The following is a 27,778-nucleotide window of genomic DNA, read 5'->3' on the forward strand; positions in this document are numbered from 1 at the left end:
TTTTATATACATAGGCACCTAGAAAATTGCTAGGCAGCTTAAATGCAAATTGAACTTTTCAGCTCAAGTTTAAACGGTAAAGAGATACAATAGTTGTTTTAAAAAATACAATTATTTTATCTTGTTTACTCTTAGCATTTTAATTTTATGAATGTACTTTGTCTATTTATGTTTTCTTTCTATCAACATATACAGGTAGTCCTCAACTTACAACCGCAATTGAGCCCAAAATTTCCATTTTGCCCCCATTTTAAAACCTTTCTTGCCAGTTCTTAAGTAAATCACTGCAGTTAAGGTAGTAACATGGTTGTTAAGTGAATATGGCTTCCCCAATGACTTTGTTTGTCAGAATGTAGCAAAAGGGGATCACATGAACCCGGGACACTGCAGCGATCATAAAAATGAGTCAGTTGTCAAGCATCTGAATTTTGATCATGCGGATACTGTAATGGTCATAAGTTTGAAAAACCATCTTAAGTTACTTTTTTCAGTGCTGTTGTAACTTCAAACGGTCATTAAACAAATTGTTGTAAGTTGAGGACTACAGGTATAAACATTACACACATACAGTCACATTCACATACTGCTAAGCTTGTAAGCCGCCCTGAGTCTTCGGAGAAGGGCGGGATATAAATGGAATTAAAATAAATAAATAAATAAATACATCAAGTAACAATACAATGGAGCTTCAATGTCAAGTATTTATTTATTTGTTTGCTTAAATTTATTTGTCACCCCATCCTGCTATGGCGCGGCTTACAACAGTAAAACTGAAAAATAATGATTAAAAAATGTAAACATAACAATAGCGAAACAATGAAACAATAAAAATAAACAATGGAAGTACATTACTATAAATTAAAAGATGGGCAAAATTAACTTAAAAATAACTTAGCTTAACACTGAAACATTTATTAAATAACAAATACACCTATGTAGGTCACAGTGTGTTCTTCTTTTATCCCTTCCTTTTCAGTGTTAAATTTAACTTCGTCTGAAATAAATCCTGTTATAATCAATGTTATACTGCTTCTAACACTGTTATCCTAAATTGTAATGAATATGGATAGAATATGTATTTTTTTGCATATAATATTGTAAGGTGTGTAAATAATGGAATACCAAGAATTTAATTTTACTATAAAAACTATCGTTGTATTGAGAGAAAAAAAGAAAAGAAAGAGATGGATATTTATTCTTATTTTACTTGCAACTGATCTTATTGATGGACTGAATCGCTTCCTCTCGGACAATGGGATGCTGCTGTATAGGTTAGTCCTTGCTTAACAACCTTATTTGGAACCAGCCTTTCCACATACCCATTTTTACTTAACTTCCATAGTTTCATATAACCATTATTTAACGAATGTAGCAAATCTTAGCACAAAACTCCGCCACAATGAGAGTTCTTTATAGGTAACAGCAGCAAGGAGTTAACTTCATGCAAAATTCTTTGGGTCTACTGAAAGGCAGTAAATTCTTGTAAAACAAAAAATATAACGCCAGGTAATGCTATCCCCACCTCCCCTCCATTGACTGCACAAAAACTCTGAATAAGAGAGGCAGTTCAAATAAAGCTGATGGTAGTGGTTAAAAAAAACCTTTACCCTTCTCCTCAAAAGCATAACGGGATTAGTTATTCTTCCAACATGTGCCTATTATTGTTACAATGTTTCAAAAATTCTTTTGAAAATTGCTATCACACACTCCCTGTGGGAATTCTATAAGCCAGTGGCGGCAAAACTATGGCACGTGTGCCAGAAGCGGCACTCAGAGCCCTCTCTGTGGGCACAAGCGGCGTCGCCCCAGCCCCGCCTCCCCCCATGGCCCCCTCACCAGCAGTCCCCCCCCCGAGGAGAGTTGACCCCCAGTGCAGCCTACGCGGAGAAGCGCAGCCAAGCACATGGCAGCCAGGCAGCAGGGACAAGACTCCGCCCTCATGCCCCATCGTGCACAGATGATGTTGTTGAGCACAGGTGGAGGGCGTGTCCGTCATGGCGCTGCAGGGCTGCCTGGGCGATTTGCTACGGCAGGCCATGGAGGTGGTGGGTGATCCTGTGGGCAGACAAGTGGGTGGGTGGAAGGGGTGGAGCAAGGGTGGATCAGGGGCGGGGCGGTTTTGGGGCACATGGTCTCTAAAAGGTTTGCCATCACTGCTATATGCAGTACTAATTCTGGGACAAACTGTAAGCAAAAAGCTTCCTCTTCCAGGTCCTCTTCTGAGATATTTGGAAATTGTTCTGTAGGACAAGAATGCACGTTCCAAGAGATTTGCTTCAGGCCTGGAACAAAATATACTGCTCTGCAGCTTAAGCAGAACAATATGCTTACCCCTAATTTCTAGATTGCAGTTCTTGGACTATTAGTAAGATAAAATGTATAATTTCTACAATACCAAAATATTTCTTTTATTACAGAATATGACTGAAACATTTAAGTTGCTTCTTCCTGTTTTTCCTTTATCAAAAAATCCTAACCTGCTTATTCTCCCCCTTCTGTACGATAAGCTAAAGAAAACGCTGTTGCTTTAATACATTAAACAGCATAACTATATGGATTTTTCTTTAAAAAAAAACCAAACGTATGTGATTTGTATTTCAATTTAAGTATCCCTTTTAGTTGTGCAAGTGTTTCTGTATTCTGTATTTTTGCTTCTGCCTCTTCAGTGACCCTTAGGATATTGCTCATGTTTTCAGTATCTGTTCATCCCAAAGGCAATTAGTTTTGGCTACAAAAAATACAGATGTCAGAGAGAGGACAAAGAGAATAATTTGGCCATGAGCTGGGCCTATGAAATCATGCATTCTTTCAAAAGATAGATTCATCGTTCCAGCAAGGCAGAACTCAGGCCCCCCACTGTTATCAGGACAGCTGTTTCCATCCCAAACTGTTTGCTACAAAATTAAGAACTAGGGATGTTTTAAGAGAGCAAGGAGAGATATGTGTCTGCTGCCAGTCTTCCCTTCTGTTCAGTCCCCAAAGGGAAGATTTAAGAGTTGCAAACTGTCAAATTAAATGCAAGAATAAAACCTTTATATTCTGAAAGTAGTATTAATCTAGCTCTATAGCAGGGGTGTCAAACTCAATTTCATTGAGGGCCGGATAAGCGGTTGCCCTCAAGGGGCCAGGTGGGTGTGGCCTGGGTGGGCGTGGCCCACTGGGTGGGCGGGTCTAGAGTGCATATGGCCTAGTAGGTGGGCGTGGCCAGCTCTACATGGTTCGCATCAAGGGTGCCTATGGGGGCCTGGGCAGGAGTGGGACAGATCTGAGGGTCTCTGGCAGAAGGAGGGTCTCTGGGCCAGGGCCAAGGCAGTGGGGGCCATTCCCTCACTGTTTCCAGGATGGCTTCGCGGGCCGGATCCAGCCCCCGGGCCTTGTTTGACATGTCTGCTCTATAGCAATAGTTTCCTACCTAATCCCAAGTCCCAGTCTGAGCTTCAAGTGCCTATAGAGCTTGAATTCTGCAGAACTTTGTGGTTACTTTTTCAGGATATCATATTATTGTCCTTAAGTATGATTTATGTTATTTTTTTTCTACTATTGTGCAGCCCAAAGGCACCAAAAGAAAATCTCTAGAGTTGCTTCCCTCAAAAGTTGTGAAATTTTCTTGTGTTCTGGAGAGGTTTGGGTTTAGAATGTTTTCTAGATGAATCTTATTTGGATTGATTTCTAAAAGATGAATTAAGGCAGAATAATTTAATTCTGTAGTGGGTTGTTTTTTCCCCCTGTATGTTTTATTTTCTTCCCAATAATACTAACTGGCAACCAATCAAAACAAATAAATAATACGTTGGAGTGAAAAAGATTTGTTCTGGGTATTAACTTCTTTTATGAAGACATCTTTGATATCTGCATGCAAGTCTCCTATTGTGCTTTTTCATAAACTGGCACATAAGGTGAGCTTGGCCTATGCTTGTAAGCGCAGGCGGTTATAGATAAGCACAATCTTGTTTTTTTCTTTGTTAAATCTGTACAGTATCTCATATGAAATATGTCTTATATGAAAAAGAATCTATTAAATTTTGGAAATATAGCTCCTGAAAATATTGCCTGTCTCTCTTCTTGTTCCCAGGTCTAAGGTACAGGGTCTGAAGATGAGCAGAAGAAAACATGAACACAGGAGCAGTAAGTATCAAGGCACTATCAGTACACCACAATGTTGTGATTCAGGGTCAGCCTGTGGGTTCGGCAGTTGGGTCGGACGACTCAGAGGAGGAGGGGGGTGTTGAAGAGCTTGCTGAGGGGGTTGAAGAGCTTGCTGATGAGAGCCCTCAGCCAGGCCCCTCCCACCTGGTCACGACGGAGACCCAGCTGTGTGAGCCTGACAGCATGGATGAAGATGACCCACAGCTGGCCCTGTTCAAGGACGCCCGACGCAGGAGGCAGTCAATCAGGAGTAAACAGAGGAAGGCAATGGGGCACCTCGGAAGGAGGCAGAGAGAAGCCACGCCCTGAACTGTATAAAAGGGGAATGCGTGGGAGGGCTGGTTTGCTGAAGGCAACCGCTTGATTAGTTCCTGTTTCATAGCTCCTGTTTCATGGTTGGTGTCTTGTTTTGCTCTGTTTTATGTTAATAAATTTGGCAGGCTTAATTCCAGCCTCTTGCCGTTTGTAAAGGGGTTGTCCCTGCCTTTTCTGCAGGGCCGGTAGCAGGCTGGTACAGAACACACAAAGACTTTTGCAGATGAGAGGAAAAAGCCTAAGACTACTAATTCTCTAAAAGATGAAAATGTTAAAGGGAAGGTCAGCTGACCCTCAGTCCCTGGCTAGAGAGAAAGCAACTACACATGCTCTGAAAAACCATCCTCAGGGGGAAAATAATATGGTCCACCTGGCTATGTTCTGTATTATGAAATGAAAGGGCATGCCAGCCATAAAAACAAAAACAAACAGATCTAAGGGCAATGGGATATTGCACCACTTTTCTCCATGCAAGACAGCAAGATTGGATTAATTTGGATCAAAAGTAGTCTGCTGGCATCTCCCCAAGACCAGGTCTTAATAGTGTTAGGTTTTGTGACCTAAATATTTGGGACAGGTGCTTTAAAACAGCAGACACCTGTAAGGAATAAATACTTTGGAGTTGGAAGGTCAATTCCTTTAAAATAAGCAGATATGCAACACATGCCTAGGTACGATTTTTAAATTCAGTATTGTTTTATTTTCAAAATCTAAATTAACTGGAATTGAACAAGATATAATTGTGCTAAATTGTATCTCTAGCTACCCAATAATTAATTTAAGCCACATAAATTTAGGCCACATCTAGACGTGCAATTGTCAGCAAATCCACTGCTGTTTCCAAACTTGAATACTTGTAAAAGAGAAATTGTCCTCTCCCACATGCTTAGTTTATTGGAATTAAATAATCATGCTAGTGTCAGAAGGGAGCAATGTTTATTTGTCCAACCCTAACTTATTACTTAACATGTGGATTGGCTGAATTCCTATATCACTGTGAATTTAATGGGGTGAAATTAATATTTTACATATTTGATTTTATGCTAAGGTTTCACACCTTTTAAATACATTTTTATCAATCACTACTTTGTATTACTTTAATCAACGGAAGGGTGAGCATCGGAATTGATAATAACATGACATACCTTCAGCCACTGATCTGCCTGTTCCTTGCTTTGTACAGCAAGAACTAGAGCATCCTGACCTTGGTGTGCAATTTTCAGTTCATGCTTCTTCTTTTTGCTGTCTTTGGGAATATATGTAATACTGCAGTCACACAATAACAGTTCCATCTGAGGCTGTTGCTCCTTGGAACTTTTATAGCACTAGAGGCAAAAATAAGAATGTTGAGAATTAAACTTCACTGAGCAAACATCAACTTCACATTACATAAACAATTCCATTCACATCATCTTTCCATTATTCACAAATTAACAATGGCAAAAAAACCCTTTGACAATAATATAATTACAATAAATGACAAAAATTGTTGTTAAAAACCAGCATGAATCTCAGCTTGAAATATTAACAATATCACTGGACAATTTTCATCCAATTCCAATTTCTCCTATTTAAGGAACGGCTATGAAGAATGTGGTTACACAGCAGCTTCCATAGGCCCTCTATGAAGCAGATTATCTAGAGACCCTTCTGCCAGGATTGAGATCTGGGCATTGGTCGTGGTTTTGGATGATCTCTGGCAGGAGCAGGATGTAGATAGTGCATCCATCCTGTCTTTATTTCACAGCAGCCTTCAAAATCATTGACCATGGTATTCTTCTGGATCTGCTCCATAAAGTGAGAGTGGGCAGCACTTAATTGGGTGGGTTGTTTTCTTTTCTACGAGATTGATACTGATCAATATCGATTGAGGGTGAGACCCCACTCTCGGCCCCTTTCTATGTGCAGTTTCATATGGTTTGGTGCTCTCCCCACGCTGGTTTAACATCTACATGAAACCCCTGGATGAGATCATCTGAGGTGAGGTATCCTCAATATTCTGATGAAACTTGATTATATCTCTCTTCTCCTGGCAAAGTAAATTATGTTTTTGATGCCCTGTGTCTGTATCTGGAGACTGTTGGGTTTGGATGAAGAACAAGTTTCAAATAAACTGTGGCAAGACTGTTGGGCTTTTGTTTTAGGGCCTTCCAGTTCTGGGGCTTTACCATCTTTGGTATTAGATGGAGTTGCAAAGCCACAAAGATCCCCAGTACACAATCTGGGGGAGCCTTCTGTGCTCATGATTCCTGCTCAAGGCGCAAACCCGAGTAGGAAGGATTTTGCACAACTTCATATTGTGTACCATAAGATCCTACTCACAGTTACTCATGACCTAGTCACCTCCCGAATGGATTACAGTAATGCACTCTCCATGGGGCTACCTTGAAGCATCTGGAGACTTCAACTGGAGAAAAATGTGGTAGTGCAGGCAGTTATTGTATGTGCTCCTAGAATGGCACGTTATACCTCTGCTCCATGCATTGGTTGCTAGTTTGCTTCCTGGTTCAATTCAAGGTGCTGTATTTGACCTTTAAAGCTCCACAGGGCATGGGATGAGATTATTCTCCCTAGTTACATCTCCTCATCCCATCAAGTCCAGCAGGGTAAAGAGTTATGGGTCTTAGTTGGTAAAGAGTTTCAACTGATGTGATTCAAAAGATGAGCCTTTGGCACCCACCCTCTGAAACATAATTCCTGCCCAGCTGAGATTAATCCCAACCCTATTGGCCTTCCATAAATCATTAAAAACCAGCTGGTTCTAGGATCCTCTGGAGTCTGCAATATGGTTGTATTGCATGTAGGATGTTGGTCTATTCTCCCACAGTTTTATTTATATTTTATGTGGAATTGTTTGTAATGGTTATATTAGCTTTGTTTTTAATTGCTTGTTTTGTTGCACACTGCCCATAGACAAGTGTGAGTTGGGTGGCTATGTAAATTTAATATATAAATAAAAATGATTTCTGACATGTTCCAGGATTATGCTTTTCCAACACTTCTTTAATGAACAAGCCAACAGTGTCAAGGTTCTCAATATAGAGAATTTCTTCAAGATTAATTTTTTGCAACCAATTGTCAAAAGCAGCCAGTGTCAGAAACTGATGCTGAAATAATTATATTGTTCTCCCAGTGTAGCACTATCTATTATTAGAGTATCATTATTTAAATTATTCTAAATTGGGGCTGGATTTTGGAAAAAAGGGCAAAATCAAGACTTGCATGTCTGAATGTCAAGATGCCTTCCAAGTACCAGGACTGCACAACATTCTTAAATATTGTTCAGTCTAATTATTCTGTATGTCTTTTTCAACCTGCCTAAATCTTCTGCAAAATTTTATCATGAATTTTAACTCAATCAGAATTCAAATATTATTTGGGTCTTGGCTGCCCATGCTATTCCAGTAAGTAATCATACTTCAGAAAAAACACAAAGATATATTGCAGAAACTAGGTACTAGCTACCTGCTTTTCTGTGTAGGAGAACTAAGCCATGAAAGGACAAATTAAATCATGATACTTAAGCAAATGTTCCTGAGCCATACAGATTACTTTCCACCATAATTCTGAACTTAAATACACTGCAACTGGCATTTCAATAAAATCCATAAGGTTTAGTTACCAACAGTTTGTTTTCTTTGATCACACACAATAGTTTGGTCCACTGTCCAAATCGTTTTTTTCGTAAAAGGAAGGCACAAATTTTAGCATCCTTAACAAGGTCCATTGATGCTTCCTCAGAAGGCCATTGATGTCTCATTTTTTTCCCTTTTCCATCTTCATCTTCTTCATCATAAGATTCATATGAACTACTCATTGCATCAGAATCATAATCTGAAGAGGCAAAAAAAGTTCTATTAAAATAAAATCTGCATATAACAGACCAACCAAGTCACATCTGGAATTAACCAGTTGGTGCTGTATAACATTATAACAGCATAATTTAATAAAATGCACTTGTGTCTTAACAGCAGGGAATTATATACTCCATAGATTTAATTATATGGATATTTATATAAAAAATTACTTTTACGAGCAAAATTAGCTAACCTTGGAGTCATAAATAATACCAAAGCTAAAAAAAGGGTAAATAATAAAGCAAGTGTGGCTGATCTTTTCTTATGATTGTATAATCTTTTAACATGAATGATAAAACATTTAACTGGCAAAATTTTCTTTACACATAAAAACATTAACTATATAAACCTAGAAGTTGGCAGCTGAAAAGTTAACTACAAGTGGTCCTTGACTTATGACTGGTCGCTTAGCAACCATTCAAAGTTATTAACAGATCCCCAAATGGAAATTACAACCCAGGTTCAAAGGTCCAATAACCAGGCCTGTCCTGCAGTCACATGATTTCATTTTGGGAGCTCGGCAATCAACCTGCATTTATGGCCACTTCCAGTTTCCAGCAAAAAAAACAGCCATTGTGACCATTAGGTTTGCTTAATGACTGTGGCATTTGTTTAATGACCACAATTTTGCTTAACAACCATGGTGATTCACTTAACTGCTGAAAGAACATCATAAAATCAGATCAATCACATGATAACCTGTTTAACAACCAGTACAACCTATGACTATAATTCTGGGTTTACTTAAGGTCATTAAGTCAAAGACTACTTGTAACTAATTCTCATTATTGCCTGACAAGTGGTTGTGGGAACATGCTTTCTCCTGAAAGTTACAAAAATGTTTAAGCAATGTTCTATATATGAATACAGTAATAAGATCTTCTCTTTCAGAAATGAAAAGTAAACTTTATGAATGCAAAGGAAATTGCAAGCAATAATATTTAAACATGTTTCATTACAGGTTGTTACATCTTCACCCATAAAGAAAGATGCAGGGTTTTGGAGACCCTAAACTTTGCGGCCCTGGAGAGTTGGTCCACTTGTCTCCCCACAAGTTAACTCTGCCACTGTGATGACAGTTCCCCAGACAAGGGAATCCAATTCTTTCTTGAAGAATTCAGCAAAAAGTCCTGTATAGGAATCGTGGCTCTGATATTTTAGTCTTTTACTTCACTGATTTCTGCTTCAAATTCATAATATCTCCTTGACCCTTCACCTGTTACCTATCTTAGACCAGCATTATCTCATCCATTCTGACTGTATTTAGGAATATATTCCCGAGAAGATGAACATTATTTAGTGACAATAAAAGCAGACTAAATACACAAGAAATGTGTCACAAACCAATAGCACTATTCCTGGCACGTTCTGCAGTATCTTAATGTTATTTAGAAACAGTCACAGGTTCATTGGGAGCTGGTTAAGAATACCATTTTAATAAAGTATGCTATAGTCCAGGGGTAGGCAACCTTGGCTCTTTTATGACTCGTGGACTTCAACTCCCAGAATTCCTGAACCAGCATGGCTCAGCTTGGAAACCTCTCCCTTTTCCCTCAGCGTAGCTGGCTCAGGAATTCTGGGAGTTGAAGTCCACGAGTCATAAAATAGCCAAGGTTGCCTACCCCTGCTATAGTCGGAGATACTTGCGAATATTTTTTTATTTTTTTTTTATTTTAATCCCATTTATATCCCGCCCTTCTCCAAAGACTCAGGGCGGCTTACAATCTAAGCACAAATCAAATGTGCTGAGCAATAGCCTTCATTCTATGTATATGCCTGCTTATTAGGGCTTTCACCCCCCCCCCCAGCGGCATTATTACAAAGTCAGCTTATTGCCCCCAAACAATCTGGGTCCTCATTTTACCTACCTCGGAAGGATGGAAGGCTGAGTCAACCTTGAGCCTGGTGGGATGCGAATAGTCTTCTTTAAAAAATTACAACTGAATTTTATATTCATAAATGAAAATCACTAAACAAGATAATATACTTGCATCCCTTTAAAGGTATATTTTACTTACTGGATGTAATGTATTCAGGAGCTTTCCCTGGGCTGAGTGGCACAGCCTCTTCATAGTAACCTTCAGGAAGAGAAGAGGAAGGCAATGGAGGAGGACCATCATCTGGGGGCTAAATGGGGGGGGGAATTAAGCAAATTCACCATTAATATAAAGAACAGTTGTTTGATCTTTTATTCAAAACTTATTGATTTGTTATAAAACCTTGATTCTTCAATGCAATTCCATACAGCTTAACAGATATCATTCCCAAAACAAATCTTTTTCATTTTTTAATGCATCAACATTAATTAAGCTGAAATGTGTTTAAAGTGTTCTACGTACCGCTATATTTATTCATTCATACGTTCATTCAGTTTATTAATTCACTCGATCAATTTTTGGGCTACTGCAACTGAATGACTCTTGGCAGGTTACAATCTTAGCAATAAAGCATCTACCATAAAAGTACAAGCAGGCAACAATAAACCGTCCTCCAAAACCACAGATAAAATAATAAAACCATTCAAAACGCAACCTAAATATGTATAAATCAAAGAGTCTCTTAAAAAGCTAGGCGCACAGAGTTATAATGCACTCATACCAATAAGGCATGGAGACTATTAGAGACTATTAATATATTACTTTTTTAATATATTACTATTTAGGATTTGTAATTGTAAATAGTGAGCTATTAAATATTTGGGGAGGCAATTATCCAAAACCTTTTCTAATTCAGTAAAAGGCAATCTCAAAATCTGCAATACCATTTCCCGCCCAAATTATACAAAATTTTTGTGACTCCCCCTTTACATAAAAGTAAATAATAAATAAAAAGATTGTGGTTAAAAGTTGGCCTGTGTTTGGGCTCACAAATGTTGCCATTCTTCAAAACTCAGTTTTGCTTCTTACATGGTTACAGAAACCTGCTGCAGGTCCGTTCACCCAAAGCACGACTACTATCAAAATTCACTCCAGTTTTCACTTGACAGTCCTGGTACAAGCCAATTGCACTCCTGCCCAAGCAAAGTGGCAGTGAATTTTGACAGCAATTCTTAGCTTGATCAGATATATAAAGAGAGGGATTTTGAGCTCCACGCTTGCTTGAATTTCAGCAGCCAAGGTCCAAACATTCAAAGAGCTTGGGTCCTTCTCTCCTTGCCTCTGCAGAGAGCTTCTCCGAGGTGGGAAGAGGATTTTAAACTCCATGCCTGCTTTGATTTCAGCAGCCAAGTTCCAAGCAGGCATGGATCAGAAGGGAGCTCTTTCAGCCAGACCCTAGAAACAAGAGGAAGTCCTTTCAGCAAGCAACAGCAGCTTGCAACTTTCCCTGCCAACTTCTCCATTGACTTTCTGAAGCTGGCAAAGAATAGTTCCAATGGCGATCGTGTGTAATTACGGGGCATTTTGGAACAGGTCATACACATGAACAAGTTGCCAAGGCACCAGACTGCAATCATGTGACATGGTGGGTTGGTGTGGCATTTTGCAATAGTCAGAAATGTTTCACAAGTCGTAAAGTACCCTTTCCAAGGCCACTGTAATTTCAAGGGGTTGTTAAGCTACCAATTGTTAAGGTGGGCTACCTACAATCTCTCACTGAACTTCCCCTTACTCATCTATTGATATTTTAAAATCAGTGATGATACTGATTAGGGCAGTGGCCCCCAACCTTTTGGGCACCACATTCCATCGAGAAAGGTTTTTCCACGGACTGGAGGGGGCGTGGTTTCCCATGCTGCCTGCATCCCGTGGATGGGGCTTCGCTTGTTCGCGTGGCCCAGTTGCTGGCAGGCCGTGACCCGGTGCTGGTCCACAGACTGGGGGTTGGGGACCCCTGGATTAGGCTATTTGTGAGTTCCCACATCTTCTAATGATTTTTTTCTCCATTTCTGCAATCTTGTATTTTCGTTTGGCTTTGTAGAGATAGAGATGGGAAAAATCTATCAAGAGTAAATTTGCTTCATTTATATTTTTCAGATTTTATTCATCATCTGCATCATATCAATTTCTGGTTGTGGTTGTTCTGAAAACACCTGTACATGCATTTCTACAAACATTTCTGGGTTGTATAATGCAGCACAAAATTTATGGGAAATTGTGCTGTTGTTCACATACAGGTCCATGAAATGCAAGCTGGATACATTTACATTATAATGCAAACAAAACATATTGCTCCCTCATTTGTACATTAAGATTAGCATACCAGGAGCTGTTACTGTATGTGTGTGTATGTGTGTGCGTGCATACATACAAACTTATTAAAGGGCTGGGACCAAGAAAATATATGTAAAATATTTACAAATAATACGTGATTTCAAAACATGAGTATATATTATCAAGGTCCACATTCATTAAGGTAATCTTTTGGGGAGGGTGTGTAATAGATAGGGATGAAATAAAAGTTGGGTGCTTCAAGACTCAGAAGAGGTTAAGAAACACCATTCCCTCCTCTTACATTTTTCCCCCTTTATCTTTTTCTTTCTTTCTCTTTTGGATTCTCTTTTTCCCTCCAAACCAGGATGTTGCATGAAGGGAAACATGTTTTGGCACACATACCATTAAGACAGAGATCACAGGCTGCCTGTCCCTGATCTAATGGCCAGATTTTAATAGTAATTAAAAATAATAATCGTGAGAAATAATAATAATCATCATGAGAAAGGCAGGACTAGATGAATCAAAAGTTGGAATTAAGATTGCCGGAAGAAATATCAACAACCTAAGATATGCAGATGATACCACTCTAATGGCAGAAAGTGAAGAAGAACTAAAGAGCCTCATGTTGCGGGTGAAGAAGGAGAGTGCAAAACTTGGGTTGAAACTTAACATTAAGAAAACCAAGATCATGGCATCCGGCCCTCTCAATTCCTGGCAAATAGATGGGGAAGAAATGGAGGTAGTGACAGATTTTATTTTCCTGGGCTCCAAGATCACTGCAGATGGGGACTGTAGTCAAGAAATTAAAAGACGCTTGCTCCTTGGGAGGAAAGCCATGACAAATCTAGACAGCACACTAAAAAGCAGAGACATCACCCTGTCAACAAAAGTGCGTATAGTCAAGGCTATGGTCTTCCCAGTTGCAATGTATGGCAGTGAAAGTTGGACCATAAGAAAGGCTGAGCGCCAAAGAATTAAGGCCTTTGAGCTATGGTGCTGGAGAAGACTCCTGCGAGTCCCTTGGACTGCAAGGCGATCAAACCGGTCAGTCCTAGAGGAGATCAACCCTGACTGCTCTTTAGAAGGCCAGATCCTGAAGCTAAAACGCTAATACTTTGGCCACCTAATGAGAAGGGAGGACTCACTGGAGAAGAGCCTAATGCTGGGAAAGATTGAGGGCAATAGAAGAAGGGGACGACAGAGAATGAGGTGGCTGGATGGAGTCACTGAAGCAGTAGGCGTGAGCTTAAATGGACTCCAGAAGATGGTAGAGGACAGGAAGGCCTGGAGGAACGTTGTCCATAGGGTCGCGATGGGTCGGACACGACTTCGCAGCTAACAACAACAAAAAATAACAATTTTAATAATTATGATTCATTGTGTTTTTTACACAGTATCCTAGGACAGGGCCACTTTTAGACTAAACCCAAGTAGACACCAGCTGAGGGTGTCAAAGCATTTCCTCTCTTTCTGAATCATTCTAAAAGCACAAACGTCCGCGCTGCCACCACCTTCTGCTAATGAGAACCTTTGCACGTTTAGAATGAGCCCATCATTCTTCCTTGTTTGTTTGTTTTACAGTATTGGAAGATAGCTAAAAGCCCTTTGGTATATGATATACAGATTATTCCTGAAAAGTAGAAAAATCTGAAAATCACCTTTTTTTATAATTTCATATTAACTGTTAAAATACTGCAAACTATCATCAGTTATATTCTAATAATTATCAATTATAAACTAATGGAAATAAAACATAATTATTTTGCATCAATCTCAGATATGTCATATAATACATAACTGCTGGGAGCGTGATGGCTCAGCGTTTAGAGAGGCAGAGCTTGTCAGCTGGAAAGCTGACAGCCCTTGTTCAAAATCTGAGTGCTGTACAACAGGGTGAGCTTCTGTTCACCTAGCTGTTCGAAAGCATGCAAATGCGAATAGATAAATAGGTACCACTTCAAGGGAAGTGGGAAGGTAACAGTGTTCTGTGCACCTTGGTGTATAGTCATGCTGGCTACATGACCACGGAAATGTCTTCAGAGAATGCTGGCTGTCAGGTAAAAAAACAGAGATGAGCACCGTTCCCTAAAGTCAGACATGACTGGATAGGGGAAACCTTCACCTTTCTTTACATAACTACTAACTACATAAATACAAATAATCACCTCATACCCAGTTATAATTTGAAAAACATTTTGCATGCAAATTTATTTCAGTGAGACTAGCTAACACACCAGATGAATAACCTGTGTAAATACTCTGTAAAGAAAACTACTTATCTGCGGAAACCTTTCATAAAATAAACAAAATATTAAATATTTAAATGAGATCTTAAATGAATTTGGAATGAGTACATCAATTGGTGATGGAATAAAAAGACTGCCGGCGGATAACACCCAGGGGGAGGGCCTTCTCAGTGGGTGCGCCTGCCCTTTGGAACCAGCTGCCCGTGGAGCTTAGGACTGCCCCCGACCTTCGTTCATTACGCCGGGACCTGAAGACCCTGGCTCTTTGAGCTTTCCGGCCCAGGCTGAGAGTTTTTAATTGGGGGTTTTATATTTTTCAGGGATCAAATTTAATTATTTTTAATTGTTTTTAACTTTTGTATTGTATTGACGTTTTTAAATACCTTGTAAACCGCCCTGAGTCCTACGGGAAAAGGGCGGTATATAAATTCAATAAACTTAAACTTAATATTTGGTTGTAATTAAATAATTACTTGAAATAAATGAAACATTCTTTATACCATAATTTAGAAGGAACCAACTCAGATGAATGTGTAGCTTGGTTTAATAACTGAGGAAAGGAGAAATGAGGTCTCTTATGAAAGACTTACCAGCCATTGCTGTGGGATTTCTGGCAAAGGCATCTGAGGTGGTGCAGGTAAATTGATGGCAATCTCTTGTCTCTGTACGTTTTCTTTTACCTCAAAGTCTAACGCAAAGGGAAAAATGCATTTACAACAGAAAATATTAGATGGAGTGAAAAACTTTCCACAATATTTGATGAGGCAAACATATGTACATATGAAAATGAAAAAAAGAAAACAGAATATCTCATCAAATGAAAAGCAAGAGCTGGAAAGGACTATTCCACAATACACAAAACCATTAATCTATATTAGAAGGCAGCCTTTCCCAGTCTAATGTCCACCAGAGCTGTTGGGTATAGCTCCTCAAATTCCCAGCTAGTACAAGGTCCAGTGCATTTGTTTGGGTGTGTGTGTTAGTTATGTATCTTGCCTTTCTGCCCAAATTCTAAGGCAGTGTATATATAGTTTTCCCCCCTCCACATTTTTCCCACAAGGATCTTATGAAATAGGTTGGCCTGAGAGAAAGGCAATGGGTTTCTCCCTGCGCCTAGTTCAATACTTTAAACAGAAAAGAATGAAATGGTAATGAAGACATTCCTCTATCTTTCAGGCAGCTCTCACTGAACCTCCTCATAGGGAGACAGTAAAACAGCCCAAAAAAGTTCTAAGGTGTTTTGCATAAATACAGAAACACTATATCTGATGGCAGAGGTAAGGATTTCGATTGCTTTCTTTCTATCTCTGCATGTTGCTTTAGAGCATCATGAATGTAAACAGTATGAGAATGACACTGACCTTTTGTTGCCTGTATCCTTAGAAGAATGTTATTTAAAACTGCTTTCTTTTCCCTGACCGTAGATGTCAAGTATTCATGGTCCAGAAGTTGAAGAAACAGCTGGAGTTCAACTATTAATTCTTCCATGGCTGAAAGGTAAAAATAAAGCATCTAAATTGAACCTAAAACATTTTTATAACACATAACCTAGGAGCTCTATAAACAAATATACATATACATATACATATACACATACACATACATACACACACACACACACACACACACACACACACACATATATATATATATATATATATATATATATATATATGTATATATATGTATATATATATATGTATATATATATATATATATGTATATATGTATATATATATATATATATGTATATATGTATATATATATATTGCAATGTATTAAAATTATCATTAATAGCTGCCTAATCATACACATACACATAAAAATCCATCATAGTATTGTTTTTTGAAGTACACAACATTATACAAGATGCCAAAAAAAGAATAGGCTTAGTAAGCAAAAGAAGTTAAACATGGGAGAAATGTGTGCTGCTGAATTTCAGAAGCATACCGTAATTTCTTTATGCTTGGCAATTATATATTATATATATTTATATGAAGAGATACCTATGCTCTACAGATTATTTACATGTTGTATTTTATAAACTGAAATAAAATGGTAATTATATATTCTTCAATTAAAGTGTATGAATTCTGATAACCCTCAGTCAGCTTCAGATGCTTTTAACAAAATTTAAAATATTAAGGGAGGAAAAACTTCTGGCTGCTTGCTTCTTCAAAAGACCATTTGCTAGTAAGGAGAATTATCTCTACGTCCTGCTGGCAAGTTTACAAATGATGAAGCATTCATTAAAGACTCATGAGATCATTGGAGCAGATTTTCATGTTTCTGGCATCTTACTTCTGAATGCAAACTTCATACCCAGATACAAGTTTGTCATGAAGGCTCTAATCTGCTGAACCTTTGGATCAACTAATAAACATCATTCACTCACATAAGCTTCATGAGGAAAACTGAGAATGCTTTACTTATCTTGCCATTAATAACTAGTAAATTAAAAAAATATTTCTTTCAGAATTAAGTAGCTACTGCCACCATCTGTTTAAGACAAAGTCATGTAAATTTAATAATCTCACAACATGCCATATATTGCCAACATGGAAACTGTTTTATCCCAACAGAATGCTTCATAAATAAAGACTTCAATTATCATGTGTTTTCAGTTTGAAATGTTTAGTACTAATTTGTTTTATTTTTAATCTATCACATACTTAACTTCATTGTTAAATACTGTATTTAAGTGTTTTTACATCTAGTGACAATAAAATATGTCAGAATATACACAGCAAAAAGTTATCCATATAATTCTTCTAACCCTGAAGATAAGAAAAAGAAGTTTCCACATTATTATCAAGGTTTAATCAAGATATGCCTAGGAATAGTCAAGGTAGGATTTGTCACATCCTATTACTTCAGTCCACAACATGTTACCCACAACACCAACATACAACAGGCCCAAGGAATCTGTTTCACATAAGGTTTTTTTTTTAAATAAAAAGTGCTTTTATTGAAATTAAAATTTCTTCTTCTCCAAGTTCATTTATCAAAAGTATATGCAATATACAGAGAGAAGTATCTTGATTTGTTACCGAGAAATTAAGTAACTATTTTATTTAAAGTTATTATAACATAAATTTTCAGACTGAGACTTTCTGTTTACGAAATATATATATAAAATTCATGAAGCTAGTCTTCAGTTATATTCATGTTTTTTAACTGAAAATGTTTATTTACCAAATTTTTCAATACTCTGTAAAATAAAAAATGCTTCAGAATTCTGAAGTGTTTGAAGTATCATAAAAACCTCTGTACAATGTTCCTTTTCTGCATTCATTTACAACATATAAAATAAATCAGATGCTTAGAAGTTCTTTGGCACAGTATTTCAAATATGAAAGCCACACCCAACTGAACCAAGTTGACCTATCGCTTGTATGCCAAATGCAATCAGGTGTAGTTTATATAGTGAACAACTTGAACAGAACATTACATCAGTCAACTTAATCAAGACCAAATATCCTTTTTCTTTTCCATCACAAAAATGTTTGCATAATTCCATATATCACCAAATGTCTACATTTGTTACCAAGCCTAGCTCCTCCCTTCACTCTTATAAGACAAACATTCCTCTGAGTCAAGGTTGAATCCTGATACCACGTTCATGAAATTTTCCCATCAAGATTACAGAATTTGTTTGCTAATGTATTTTTGTGTATTTTTTTTATTTCCCAGGCTAACCTATAACCCTGGGTTTACCTAGTGGTCTTGGATTCACATTCTAACCAGATGAGATGCTATTTAATTTTTTTAAGATCAGCGTGTGGCCATATATCCCAGATGGGAATCTCACTGACTTTGGAAACAGTTTCATTTAATGCTTAGTTATAGCTTTCACAGAGCTTTTCAGCAGGTGGCAGCATCTGCCTGGCCACATCAGGATTCAGCTGTTAAGCACAATCAAGCCCAGCTAATTCTTGAAAAGGAGATTATAATTCATTTATGTGACTACGTTTGGTCTATCTATGTGGTCTTCTTGGTAAAAATCCAAGAGTTATTTACCGTTGCCTTCTTCTTCTATTTAGTATGAATAGTAAGCCTTTGCTGCATCCGGCATCTTCCTATATCACTACTGCCCAAGAATAGATTTCTGCTTGCTTTAACTAGGCCAGGGGTGCCAAACTTGCAAAGTCACGTGATGTGTCGCGACGTATCATGACTTTTTTTGCCATTGCCGGCAATGGGGTGGGCGCAGTTTCGCTATGATGCATCCGGCCCGTGAGCCGGCAGTCTGAACTAGGCAATGAGATGACCTTCACAACTTATGTGATCCTCCTGGGAGATATACATATTTTTAGCCTGCACACTTGATGTTCTTTGCTGATACGACTCAGAAACAGCCCCCTACCGCAATCTATGGGGCTGTTAAGAGCCAACAACAATTGGATGCCATAAAATCAATCAGAATTAGTCATCTGACTAAGTAAATAAAAAATTGTTAATCAAAGAAGAGGAATGTGTGCTAAAGGTCATCTAGTTTGCAGTTATAAGAAATCTACTATTTAACATTCCTGAGAACTGGCTATCCAGCCCCTTCTTGCAAACTTCTGAGGAAACATCGCTACTCTGAACAACTCATACCATCAAAAAGAAAGAAAATGTCATAAACATCTGAAAGGTTTTGTTGTAGCCCATCTGCACATGTAGATGTGATCAGATCAACTCCCCACATACTCAACATCAACATTTAAAAAAACTCACAAAGCGGTAGGTGAATTATGTTCTTTAATAAGTCAATTGGTCTTAAAATATAAGACCAATAAATATTAAAAAGTAAGGATACCCTACAGAAATTCAGGAAAAAAATCCATACATTTTAAAATATGTTGTTCTAAAATTAAGTTTAGTTTTCTTTTTTAAAATATCTGTACCTTCGTTTTTTTTTCTCCTTACAGTTTTAATTTGGGAAAGACCTCCCCTAAGTGGGCTCATTCTGATGCGAGTAAAGGTTCTTCAAGAACTACAGAAAAGAAATCAGTGCCACCCAACCAAAGCCCTAAATCAGACATGTCAAACACAAGGCCCGGGGGCCAGATCCGGCCCGTGAAGTGGTTTCATGCGGCCCATGAAGCCATCCTGGAAACAGTGAGGGAACGGCCCCCACTGCCTTGGCCCAGAGACCCTCCTTCTGCCAGAGACCCTCAGATCTGTCCCACTCCTGCCCAGGCCCCCATAGGCACCCTTGATGCGAACGATGTATAGCTGGCCATGCTCACCCAGTAGGCCATACGCACTCTAGCCACGCCCACCCAGTAGGCCACGCCCACCCTGGCCATACCCACCCGGCCCCCTGAGGGCAACCGCAATGCTGACGCGGCCCTCAATGAAATTGAGTTTGACACCCCTGCCCTAAATAGTGGAAGCCCTTCCAAGATAAACATTAAATATAACAGCACAGACACTGAATCAAAGTAAATATATATATACACATTGTTAATGTCATTCAAATGTTAATTGTTGTGTAATGTTTTGTTTATTTAGTGTCATTCAAGTGTGGTGATTAAATCATAAGTTAGCTTCACATACAGTACTCTTGACCAATTCTAACCAATCAATCCCAGTGGAAACTGGTCTCTTGTGTCCACTCCAAAAACAGATGACAGCAATTTTTAATTTATTTCTATCTCCAAAGAGATATAAATACATTTAGCAGTACAACTGAGCACAGAATTTATGTTGCCAAGTGAGAAATTTGTTAAGTGTGTTTAGCCCCACTTTACGACTTTTCTTGCCAAAGCTGTTAAGTGAATCAGTGCAGTTGTTAAATTAGTAACACAGTTGTTAAATGAATCTGGCTTCCCTGTTGACTTTGCTTGTCAGAAGGTCACAAAAGATGATCAGATGACATTGTAACCGCCATAAATATGAACTAGATGTCAAGCATCCGAATGTAAATCATATGTGACTGTAGGGGTGGGCCAATATAGGTCATAAGTACGAAAATGGTCGTAAGTCACCTTTTTCAATGCCGTTGCAATTTTGAATGGTCACTACACGAAGTGTTGTAAGTTGAGGACTACCTGTACAGATTTGAGGCTCACACCTATAGAAGAATTATCTATTTGGCAGATGCTGTCTGAGCATTCTGGTGCCAAAATCCATAAATCTTTTTTTTAAAGGCAATAGTAAAATTCACAGTAGAAAATGACTGTCAATCCCTACTATCTTATCAGGTTCTTCCTGCTAAGCCAGGAATGGCTTCCCAAAGCATGAATGAGGTTTCGAAAAGTACAGACAGCAAAAGTACAGACATATATATGTATATGTGTATATATATATATATATATATGTATATGTGTGTGTGCGCACACACACACACACACACACACGTACAGAGAGGGAACTGTTAGAGATTTCTCTTCAGAAATCCCCCTTGCTATTTGCCAGCCCACTGCTCAATCCTACATCTTAAATAAAAATAACGGGTGCATGTATTCTGATAGCAAGCAGGCTGATTGCTTTGCATTCCTAGATAAGTCCCTTTTCATGGTTTGAAATAGCGTACTAGGTGCACCTCTTCAAAAGTTTAAGCATTTTGAGCCATTTTTATATATGGAAATTATTTTGCTAAATATGTGTTGTGTAAATGATATTTTCCATTTAAAATGTAGGACATGGCAGACTAAAAGACAGATTCAGCACAAATATGTCTGCCTTTTTCGAAACCCATAGAAGGGTGTGTCTGTCTCTGATCCTGTGCTTACTTTGGAATCCCTTGGGGAGCTGAAAAAAGTCCTATTGTTTAAACAACTGTAACCACAACTAAGTGTGAGGTCAGAGAAATAGCCTGGGCCTTTTTCAGACTCAAGAGAAAGGCAGAGGCTTCTGCCAGAATAAGCATGCTTGCCAAGTACAAGCAAAATTGAATATTCCTGCCAATTCATTAGGGATTTTATCTGTATTGTTCATAAATGTGAATGACCTAATAAGGACTGCCCCCTCTTTTAAAATTTCAATTACAGATCCCAGCTGGAAATGTATCTTCTTTGGACACAGTTCCTCTTCAGATTTAACTTACTCTTACCAATAGACCAAAGACATAACTTACCCAGCTCACAGCTGAGCAAATGAACATTAATTCTATTAAAAACTAAGTTCAGCTCTTAATTTTTTTTGACAAAATTGTCTTTGACGCAGTTAACACTTCAGTGGAAACAAACTCTCCTGAAAATAAAATATCTCAACCCTGAGTTTAGAAAAATTGTTTTCAAATATAGTTATTTAAGCAGAACTCATTCTAAAAATGTCACTTTTGTTTTTCAGCAAAATGCTGTTGTAATTGTTAAGACTGTACATGCTCCAAAAATAATTTGAAATAAGTACTTTGGAATTTGCTGCACATCCGCTTTCATTTAGAAACAACCTACCTTTTTCCCCCTGTGAGTCTATAAAAAGATGTGATAGCATTAAGACTTTAACTAATTAAAGTGACTCTTAAAGCACCCGCATCCTTTTTTCAATCACAAAACTAAGGAAAAAAAACAGACCGTTTTAACAAACAGCACAGATGTGCTAGCCCTCTCTAAGGGCTGAAGCACATTTTCCTAAGCATTTCTGGAACATGTATACTTCTAATTAACAAGCAGGATTAATAATTATATCTTCTTTCTCAGATGATAGGAAAATGTAGGATAAATTAAAAAGGGATACTGGAAAGGAAAAGCAATAATGCAAAGCTCTTCTTCCTTTTTTACTGACGGAGATAATTGTTATTTGCGGTAGCCCTTCTGAGGTAGCCCTCAGATTTGCTATATTGAATCTAATCCAACTAAGAGATATATATTTTAAAAAGCTACCCATTTTCAGATACTAATGATGAAAATAGACGAACACTTAGTATGCATGGGATTAAAGCAGCAAAGCAGCACTTTTGGAAATCATCAGAATTAATACATAATCTCAGATTATAAAAGCCATAAAACTGGTAAGTACGGTAAATAATTTGTCTCACAGTACAATGTATGATACTATTTCTGTCTATATTTTTTATTTATTTCTACAGAGAACACTTTCTTAAATAGCACTGTGGAAGAAAAATTATTGACCCTTTATTTAAAAACAAACACAAAAAAACTGTTTTGTCAGGGGGGGGGGTTCTGTTCTTTTTACAAAGGGTAGATATTTTTTGCTTCCCTAATGTTACTTAAGAAAGTGTTCTCCATAGAAATAAATAAAAACATAACCAAAATTACAAGATAATAGACAATTATAAAGCAACTGTTTGGTGGTGTGATTAGGAATCAGGCTAGAAACCAAGAGGCTGTAAGTTCTAGTCCTGACATAAGTACAAAGCCAGTTGGGTGACCTGGGACCAGTCAATCTCTCTCAGCCCCAGGAAAGAGGGAATGGCACTTTTGAAATTTTGCTAAGAAAACTGCGGGGACTTGTCCAGACAATCACCTGGAGTCAAGACTGACTAGAAGGCATACACACACAGAGAGAAAGAGAGACAAAACCCTCACAACCATCAAATAACAGTTCAAACACTGCCAGTATATTAAAAGTATTCTTCTTTTTGTTGGCTAAACCTCACAGTGGCCACCAAATATAAAAGATCCTGCACAGGAACATTTTAATGAAGTTTCCATACTTGTATGTAGAACAGCCAAGATTAAAGGTGAAAATGGTGTGATAAAGAAATGAAGTTCTTATTGCCAAAAGGAAGCATCACTGACAGAACTGCTTTGATTTTGAAGGTGCTGAATGTCGGTAAATAATCCTTGATCATCATTGTTCCTTTTTTCCAAGGACTGTGTCTTTTCTGGTCATAGATTTTGAATGGGATTCTGAAGTTACTAGGGGTATTCCCATAAAAGAACAAAAATATAATTGCTATGATGATTACAGATAACTGGAACTCCTTCTTCAGTCAGTAATTCCAATTTTACCCCTAAATAACAAACCCACTCACTGAAGCAGTAGGCGTGAGCTTAAATGGACTCCAGAAGATGGTAGAGGACAGGAAGGCCTGGAGGAACGTTGTCCATAGGGTCGCGATGGGTCGGACACGACTTCGCAACTAACAACAACAAACCCAACTGTTTCCAGAACTCTCTGAATAATTGATCTGATGTAACATTTCACATAATAGCATGCAATACTTCAAATACCTTAAAATTAAAAGTTTTACTATCTTACATTATGAAGTTCAGTCACAGTTAAATAAAACAGATATTCATTGAATCCTCACTTTTTTTTTAGTGCATTAACTCAGTAATACGTGGTCAAACAGTAGATACTTTAACTGTTTTTTGACTGTTTTATTTACAAGGTTTTGCTTTGGTCCATCTGTGCTACCTACACTGTCCTCATTGGCACCCAGGGTTTCAGAATTACCTGCCAGTAAGACTATATAGCAATTCTGATTGTCAGGTTAATAAAGGAAGACTACAGACTGATAGTTTGACACTACAGAGCTTGGATCAGAAAAGGAAAAAAATCAAACTTAGAATTGAAGGATGTCAAGCAGTGTCAAGGTGGAAGCCAGCAGGAAGTCAGTATCACAAGATCCTCACATAACAACCCAAACAGTACTTAACAATGGTAATCAGGGCTGTTGCTAAGCAAAATGGCCATTTGATATGGCATTATGAGTGCATCGCTTAGCAAGAGTAATTCAGAGTAATTCCAATCACATTTGCCACTGTAAACAAAAGATAACCTACATGTATTCAACCTGCGACAGCAAGTATACTTTTCAGTTACAAATGAATATAACATTATAGCAACTTATAACATTAAGTTGAATAATCTCGACTACTGATTTACTTTTGCTTGACTAAAAAGAAATCTAATCTGACCAGTCTGGCTAAAAGTAGGGGCGGGGGGAAATGATAAAATTGCAGCCTAAGAATATTTAAGAGAGGATAAAATCAGGTTCTTGGGAGGTAGAAACTCTTGCCCATGTATTCCTACACGACCCTTAAATGATATCCCAATTCACAATTATTTCACTCATTTGCTCTCCACAATTGTTTCCAGATTTGGGGGTCATACAGGTACATTTTATATTCCTGTATTTTTTAAAGGGTGTTAACTCTTCACACACATTCTGGGTTACAAAATACCTTCATTAAGCCATACAAATGGGCAAAAGTTTGACTTAGCTTGCTATTCTATTGTTGCATGATATTTTCTGGAGTAATAAGGTTTTCTATAGCAATTTAGAGGGACGCGGTGGCTCAGTGGGTTAGGATGCTGAGCTTGTCGATCAGAAGGTCGGCAGTTTGGCAGGTCGAATCCCGAGTGCCACGTAACAGAGTGAGCGCCTGTTACTCGTCCCAGCTTCTGCCAACCTAGCAGTTCGAAAGCACGTAAAAATGCAAGTAGAAAAATAGGGACCACTACGGTGGGAAGGTAACAGCGTTCCGTGTGCCTTTGGCATCTAGTCATGCCGGCCACATGACCACGGAGACGTCCTCAGACAAGCACTGGCTCTTCGGCTTTGAAACGGAGATGAGCACCGGCCCCTAGAGTTGGAAACGACTAACACGCATGTGCGGGGGAACCTTTACCTTTTTATAGCAATTTATTTTCCTTTTATTTGTAATGGAGGTCAAAGTCTATACAGGTAATCCTCAACGTATGACTCCAACTGAGACCAGAATTTTCATTTCTGAGCAAGATGTTTGTTAAATGAGTTGCTCCCAGTTTTATGACCTTTTTTGCCATGATTGTTAAGTGAATCACTGCAGGGAAGGTCACAGATGGTGATCACCTGATCCCAGGACATTGCAACCATTTTAAATAGATGCAGGTTCCCAAGCACTCAAATTTTGCTCAGGTGACGGTGGGGGTGCTGTGAAAGTTGTAAGTTTGAGGACCGGTCATAAGTCACTTACGTCAGTGCTATTGTAATTTCAAGGGTTACTAAACAAATGGTTGTAAGTTGAGGACTACCTGTAATAAAGAAAGTTCAATTTCAAAGGTATCATATGTGAAAGTTGGAATCAACAATTGAATTTTGAGCAGATAATGTAAGTGAAATGATTGTAACAGTTTTCTGCTTATTAGACTTCTCTCTTCATTTGAAGTTTTATTCATTGTAATATTTTTACACAATTGTTTTTACTGGCAATGTTATCTTGAATTACTCAGTTTATTATTGCCTTTTGAAATGGAAATTCATTTGTTCCTTTGGGTGGAAATTATTCCCCTTAGTTGGGAATCAATACAAATTGAATGGAATTTGAGGAATAAGAAATCCCACTAAAATTTTACTCTATTACAGTAATCTCAGATATTGCAGATACTTTGCACACTAAAAAGACACATACCTTTTGTTGCTATTTTCTAGTTTTTTTAAAACTATGAGTGTGGAATGTTTGCTCTATATCTGCCTACCTTGATTCTGTCCATTCCTGCACCTGATGAACTAATATTTATATTTATCCATTAGCCTAGTGTTACTTTGTTATTCAACTATTTTTTACAAAATGTTAATATAGCATATCATATTATTAAAGCCAAAGATTAAAATAAATTTTCCCAGAAAAGATTAACAATTATTTTTACCATACTACATTATGAAGGCTAATTTTTGATTAGAACAATGACTACAACAACATGTGCAGTCTTTAGCAATTCTTTGAAAGTACCTTAATTAAAATAATTGTTAAGGTTTTCAACCAGTTTTTAAAAGAAGTTACGTTATTTTTTTTATTGTAACATGCTGAATTCTTGCTTACTTCCAACATGCACATACACTGTTTGACTCACTGAAGTCTCTGCAACTTCAGTCGGAAATACGCTCTTTTCCAAGTCTACCAATTTAATTGACAGCAATCTTTTGCTTCTCTGTTCAGCATTTGCCGTAAACAGATGTAGGAGACCTATATTTTGCGGGTCTTAATTACGAATCTGACTCCGCTACATTGCTGTGCAAACGTGTAACGCACAGATTCGTGCAACGTAGCCTATAACCTTTTGGACGCGGCACACAAAGCCGGAGCATCGGTACCATCCTAACTGAAGTCTGGAGACCGCTGCTTGCAAACAAGTTTCTCCCTAAAAAAAAACACCTCTCCCCGCCTCGCAACCCGGTCTTCCCGGCCGCTCGGGAGGACTAATCCCTGCGGCAGCCCATCCGTATTTCCTCGCCGCTCAGCTTTCCAAATCCCCCGCCAGCCAATCCAACCTACCAGGCGCAGGGGTCTTCAAACTCGGCCCTTTTATGACTCGTGGACTTCAACTCCCAGAATTCCTCAGCCAGGCATGCCTGGCTGAGGAATTCTGGGAGTTGAAGTCCACGAGTCATAAAAGGGCCGAGTTTGAAGACCCCTGTACCAGGGCAAGAGGCGGGAGGCTTTCTTAGGCCTGGAGAATTTAGCAAAAGAGCGTTCCGCGCCCAGGCTGGAACTCTTTTGACATGATGCAATCTCCCCTGGCAGGCCGAGAGGCAAGCTTTTGGGCAGACGCGCCCCCCCCCGTCTTGCTTTCAGCCCACCGCCATAAGACTCGGCGCCACAAGCGCCGCAGCCTTCGACCTCGGAGTCTCTCGCCAAGCCATTCAGAAAGGAAGGCAACCCCCGGCCGTGGCCATGAGAAGCCGCCTTTTGTCTCCGGGCTTGAAGGCTCCCGGGCTGTATAGCAGCTCCCTCCTTCCTCCTGCTCGGCCATGACTTCTGGAAAGAGCGGACGCGCCCGGGGTTGGCAAGCGCGCGAGCAAGGCTTACCTGGTGCCGGCCTCGCGCCGCAGCCGTAGCCCGGGACGAGGCAGGAACGGAACGGAGGCAACGCCGGGGTTCCCTTGCCTCGGCAATCTCAGCCAGGCTCCGGGAGCGGGACCGAGCGGGTCCCCCAGCCCGAGTGAAAGCTGCATGAGCCAATGGGCAAGCAAAAAGTGAGGGAGGGGCGGGGCCGAGAGAACAAAGGAGGGAGGGGGCAGCCCTGAAGAAAAAGTGGTGGTGGGTCTATATGGGCACAGCCTTCCTCCGAGCCACACAGGGACTGGAGACGCCCTGGAAGCGCTGGACTTTGCCTGGGATGCGGCCGCCGCGGCGCGGCGCCCCTTCCCCCAAAACGGAGGGAAGCGGGGGGGGCT

General features: G+C 38.9%; 1 protein-coding gene across 4 annotated transcripts in view; it reads right to left on the reverse strand.

Annotated features, from left to right (window-relative positions):
- AFAP1 (actin filament associated protein 1) overlaps positions 1–27,534 on the reverse strand; it is a 66,287-nt gene extending 38,753 nt beyond the window's left edge. For 3 of the 4 annotated variants that reach the window (XR_014026120.1, XM_081325251.1, XM_081325250.1), the window contains exons 1-6: positions 27,411–27,534; positions 16,080–16,208; positions 15,309–15,406; positions 10,337–10,445; positions 8,084–8,295; positions 5,607–5,786 (exon numbers count right to left, since the gene is read on the reverse strand). Coding sequence is in view for 3 of the 4 variants with exons in the window: in XM_081325251.1 (XP_081181377.1) it covers positions 5,607–5,786; positions 8,084–8,295; positions 10,337–10,445; positions 15,309–15,406; positions 16,080–16,206 (726 nt within the window). In the remaining variant the exon portion in view is untranslated. Of the gene's footprint in view, positions 1–5,606; positions 5,787–8,083; positions 8,296–10,336; positions 10,446–15,308; positions 15,407–16,079; positions 16,209–27,410 lie in introns of those variants that run through there. The other variant, XM_081325252.1, reaches the window with a different exon arrangement.
- Positions 27,535–27,778: the final 244 nt, after the last annotated feature.

The sequence above is a fragment of the Vipera berus genome (assembly GCF_964194415.1).
Source record: "Vipera berus genome assembly, chromosome: 3".
NCBI lineage: Eukaryota > Metazoa > Chordata > Lepidosauria > Squamata > Viperidae > Vipera > Vipera berus.